At 37.9% G+C, this 5687-nt stretch overlaps 1 protein-coding gene across 5 annotated transcripts in view; it reads right to left on the reverse strand.

Annotated features, from left to right (window-relative positions):
• The window catches only part of kirrel3b (kirre like nephrin family adhesion molecule 3b), an 81131-nt gene that overhangs the window by 20323 nt on the left and 55121 nt on the right, over positions 1 to 5687 (reverse strand). For all 5 annotated transcript variants that reach the window (XM_015015497.1, XM_015015494.1, XM_015015496.1 and 2 more), the window contains exon 8: positions 4520 to 4646. In XM_015015497.1, coding sequence (XP_014870983.1) covers positions 4520 to 4646 — 127 coding nt within the window. The remainder of the gene's footprint in view (positions 1 to 4519; positions 4647 to 5687) is intronic.

Raw genomic sequence — 5687 nt, forward strand, 5'->3', positions numbered from 1 at the left:
AAAAAAAAAAAAAAAAAAAAAAAACAGAAACAAGTGAGACTGTCAATGTTTTGCTCATTCATAGCCATGATTTCCACTGAGAGGTTTCCACTAAACCTGTCAATCAGAGTCAGTTCACGTTTTTGTCAAAAAAAAAAAACAAAAAAAACTGACACATGAATTTGTCATAAATAATAGCATTAGGACCCGTTTGAGCAAATACATTAACAATAGAATACGTAGAAATGTAATGCTCATTTGGGCATGGAAAGAAAATAGTTTTATTTTCATTTAAATAATTATCAGCAAGTGAGTTGTTGATTTAAATCTGTACCTGTAAAAAGCAAATAAACCTACAAAAAGTAGAACTTCAGCTTCACTGCATCCCATCACCTACATTAAGTCAGAGTAGATTTGGCGAAGTTGCAAATTATTATCTCTTTCTTCGATTGGGCTGATTAAAAACAAGATCTGAATCTTCTCCACTAGAGATCATGAAACACACTCCGAGTAACTTAATACCACCGCCACAGGCCACAAACACTCGCAGTTTTATTTTCTGGTCAAACATAGTGCTTAAAACTGGAGCTGAAATAAGATTCACAATTTACGGACAACATCTCTGCAAAGAGTTCATACAGAGAAACAAAGTGTGGCACAAACTCATTATCATCTAACAGCAGAGAGTTTTGTGCGCTACTTCTAAACAAATATTTTATTGCAAATAAAAAATTAGATGTGAAGGGCTACATGTTTCTACTTTGTATTTGATATATACGTGTGTGTGTGTGTGTGTGTGTGTGTGTGTGTGTGTGTGGGTGTGTGTATGTATGTGCTAGGCAGTGCGAAACACTGCCTAACAGTGTGCGTGTGTGTTTTAAATGTCTAAACTTTGTAGAAAGAGCAGAATCCAGCCCCACGCTGCTGTTTAAATGCTGAAGCTTCGATTTTTTTTTTTTTTTTTCAAATAATAAAAGTTACAACACATAGCTTTCCAACTGTGCTTTCACTTGCCACAAGTAAATAGTCAGCTTGGTTTTATTTGTGTAAAGATGATTAAACAAAATACACACCGAGGTATTTTTTTATTTTAATGTTCCTTGTTTCCAGCAAACACCCTAATTAGTTAAGAAGCAGCATCTGTGGCTTGTGGGCCAAACGCATATAGACTGCTGCTTTATTCAAATCTCTCCCTCTGTACATCCATGCAGCAAGAGCCTCCTCTGTATGCTAGGTAAAATATATAATGTCTTCCATTCTAGCTAATTGCCTTTAGAACAAAAATATTTCAATTGCAAATCCTATTAGTAAGTCCACTGTAATCGGCATCTATATGCAGTGTCTGCTCCAGTTGTGGTTTTTGCTTTATTTTTTAATAAGTTGTTTTCCTTATTTTTTTTTAATAAACAGACAAAGAAAACACCCACCACAGAAAAAAATAAATAAATAAAAAATAAGTAAAACAAAATTGACAATTAAACACAGGGAACAGTTACCAGTTTTCATAGTTATTGCAGTTCTTTCAGTTAGTGACATTTTCTAAGTTATCCATTTGTCCAATTTTTCTTTAAGTTTGACTTCTTTCAGTTTTAGAATGAAGGTCATTATTTAATTGAAAATATTTCTTGCACAACACTCATCTAGTTGGGCTTATGAAGATTACAGAAAGTAAAAAAAAAACAAACAAAAAAAACCTGTGCATTTATATTTTATACCCCAAAATGAGTAAGACATTAAAATCTAAAATTAGAGTAGACAATGTAATCTTCTGTACAAGCCAAAACCTTTAAATGAAGCACCCTGGTTTTAAAAATGGGGCATAAACGGCTCAAAAATATAGCTTGAGCTGAGCAGACAGCGTGTGATGTTTGTAGTTATTCTTTTACACACAGCAGAAGTTGAACTGGTTAGATTACATTTGCTACATCCCAAATGCAGAGGTTTTTTTTTATTGTTTTTTTTTAATCTTTCATGATATAACATCCAGTTTTAAAAATGCAGGACTGTTAATTACCCAGCTATATAAAGAGAGTCTATGAACTAAAAAAAGCCAGTGTTCTGTGGGATATTGTAGGATTTTCCAGCCGTCACTCCCTCCTTCAGTTGCACTGGGCTCATTTGAGTGTCATTTTGCCCACACAAAGTAAAAAACTTACTGACACATGGATGAATTACTTACAGTGTAAATAGATGGCCTTTAGCTTAAAAGTTAAATATTTTCAAGCATCCCAGAAATGGTCTCTTACTCCCATCTCATCAGGATGATAAAAATTTTGACAGTTTGCAGTAATAATTTGTGCTAAACAACAGGCAATTAAAACGTCCCAGACTGTCCTACATGCATTAAGCCACTTTCCAACTTTGCGTTTGAACCCCGAGAAACGAATCCATTCTGAAAAATGGTTGACTGCAGTAAGCAATATATATCCATTAGTGATTTAAACACAAACTGCTTCCCCTGCTAGCTGTTTGATTATAATTAAATTACATTCTTCCCCAGGGAAAGAAAAATCCTCATGCTCACGTGGGTATGCCACAGTGGGAGTCGGTGACACAAAACGACTGGGGGAGACAGAGGGGATGACAAATTATAAACATGTAATTTAAATGATGGCTTTAAGGAATCAGCGGATGACTGCGGGAAAAACAAATAATACAAAAGCAGCAAAAAGTGCAACAGATGCCATCACATCATGAATACTAGAAATGTGGTGCAGCCTTCCTTCCCTGATCTGTTATTGTGCCACAGCAATCCTGCTGACAAACCCTGCACATCTGCTATCTTAGGAAATCGTGGTCGGAATCAATTGTGTGCATCTGACAGTCGATGATGTTGGGGGTAAAAAAGGGCTGACGAGAAGCGAGGTTCATTTGTGGATGAGATGGTGGCATGGGGCAATCAATGAATACCGGTTGAGAGCTCCCCACACGACACCACTTCAACCGCGGTGTTTGCACAGTCGGACTATCTGATTTGCCTCAAGGTCTGGGTGAGAATTGACTCAAGATTCCTCAGAAAGTTGGGAAGAAGAGATGGAATTCAATTATTCAGAAGGCTAAAAAGAATAGAGGCTTTGAATGTCAAATGACAATTCGAGCGCGGAGGTTGGAGATACACAAAATAGGCAAAGAACAAAGAGCATTAAGAAATAAAAAAAGACTGCAGGGCATTCCAAATTCACTTGAAGGATTTCTACAGAGACCAAGTAAACATGTCATCTCAGCTTTGCCGCAGGTTTCCCAGAGTGCCCTGAGTTGTGTTGTAATCTTTATTAAAACAGTCCATCATCTTTCTTTCATGGCATCATTTTGAAAAACAACACAATCTCCATTAGTTGAGAAGAAAAAATAAAAGAGGTGCAATCAAAATAACAGCGAGTACAGTGGGTGAAACGTATTCAGTGTAAATAATAAAGCTGCAAAGAGAATGGCACACTAGGTTGCTATCAAAGGAATGGGAGACAATAGAAGGAGACGTGAATTTTCCTCTCTTGCGAGGGTTTAGACTTAATTCCTTTCCCAGAACGAGGGGCCTCCTTGCGGTTCACAGAAAGTCATGGTTCTGATCCTTTGCTTGAGGGAATGCTGGTATCTCGTTCCCTCTGATATGCAAAACCAGTGTCTGGGTTTGTGAAAAGGGAAACCTTTAAACAGCATGTTTGCCACTTGAAATATCTTCATCCCTAAATCAGCATGAGAGTTGCTTACAGGCAAAGCATTTTGTTAGCTTTCAAAGTGCGCAACGATCCAGTGCAAGTGTTAACAATATCCTTGTTTTTAGGTCTTGTATTTTGTCCAGGTTTCTCACAGATGGACACAGGGGGATGTAAAAAAAACAAAAAAAAACATGTAAATCCCACAACTCAGACCCTCTGCCATGCTGAAGCATGCTCCATGAATATCAAGCACTGATAATGAAGTCATTTATTTGAGAGTTGCCAGGTCTCCCACCAAGGCTGGTATTCATTAGTTAGTCAGTGCCTCAGAAAAAGGCAGCCTCCCTGTGACTCATGCTGAATCTAATTAGCATTTAAGCACATTTCACCTGTTTATGAAATGTAAGACCATGTCCTGAAAAGGCCAGTTTGTGTTTATTTTAATTTTTTTTTCTTTTATTATGGAAAGGCTTCACAGTAGTGAGATCTAATGAAAGGACTGTGTATTGTGCATCAAATTAGTTTGGTTAGGAAGCTTAATCTGCATGAACATGTTTTTGTACCGGTTTTATGTGCTACATCTATTGGCGGGCATTATAATTCAAGGCCCGCGCTGTAAATTAACCACGTTTTCAAGAAAATGATATATCAAATGAAAGACTGCTGAAGAGAAGCAGAATGTTATGTTAGAAGTTTCTCAGTGAATGGCGTCTGTGAGCTACAACGGAAACAGAATGCTGACTACAGTGACAAATTGCTTTCTTGTTGTTGCTGTTGACCTCAGACCTCCAGATTTACACTACTCTCTACGTTTTACAGACGACAGCTATGTGGAGGCCATCATGACCAGTTTGTGTGGGGGACACAACAGTGACACTACTCACCATTTACGGTAAGAGAGACTTCCTTCTCCCCGGCTCCGACACGTGGGACGACGGCGCGGCAGACATATTTCCCTGCGTCCTCTTGCCTCACGTTTTTCAGAGTTAGTAGGTTCTCATTGCTAAGAACCTGTAGGCGAGAAAAGTTCGTAAGTCATCAGCTGCAATGAGCACGAAAGAACCTTTGCATTTCTGATAGCAGTCAGGCAGGGCTGAGGAGGAAAAAGTACCAAGGCAGCACACGGACCACTTAATACCTTAAAGGGCAGCTCTTCTCAATTATTAAAATCCAATTTAGGGTCTGAGCTCAGTGGAGGAAAGGCTATGGCCTTTGATGTTGACAAAAGGAAAGGTGGAATGAGTCTGATTTTCTGGATCAAAGCAATGGCTCTCATGAGAGAGCAGGTCACAAAGATGGGACGTAAAAAAAATTTGTTTTAATAGACATTCAAAGCAATGTAGTTAACTCTTGAAAACCGTTTCCCATTGAGTTACTCCATTTAGACCAATGATTTCCAATTCCGGTTCTCAAAGGTTAACCTCCCAGATGTCTTAGAAGTTTTCTTGGTCTATCACAAAATATCGTAATGGTGAAATCACATCTTGAATCAGACATACATACAAGCTCTGAAGAGGCTTTTGTTTTGATTTAATCTTAATAATAATGGCTCACAACTCAAATGAATTGGACTATTGGAAAAGAATGGTTAATTTAGAAATACTCAATAATGCAGAAGCCTGTAGAGTTGACACCTGCTCAACAGAACATTACGGAGAGTCTCAAAGTTCATCACTATAAAAACTGTGTCTGAGCACATTATTTGGAAAGTGATAAAAAAATGCAGGCAAAAAAAAAATGTGAACAAGCCATGGGGATAACCTCAGCTGTGAAATAATTCAGAGGAAAAGCGCATTCAAAATGTTGGGTGAGATCCACAACACCTGGGCTGCAGCTTAGAGTCGCTGCTTTAAAAGCAACACAGATATTTCAGGACATGAGCTACAACTGTGGCAACCAGTGCTTTGTTAACCCTTCAGCAGAGCAATGGACTGATTGCCCCCTTGCTATACTGTATTTACAAAGCAGTTCATAATTAACACACCCAGATCCGCTGTTTAAACTATGTATTGTTTAGTACAAGGACACATTATTTATATATATATATATATA

The sequence above is a fragment of the Poecilia latipinna genome, unplaced genomic scaffold, assembly GCF_001443285.1.
Source record: "Poecilia latipinna isolate Pla-1442-1.1 unplaced genomic scaffold, P_latipinna-1.0 Scaffold1918, whole genome shotgun sequence".
In the NCBI taxonomy this organism is placed as follows: domain Eukaryota; kingdom Metazoa; phylum Chordata; class Actinopteri; order Cyprinodontiformes; family Poeciliidae; genus Poecilia; species Poecilia latipinna.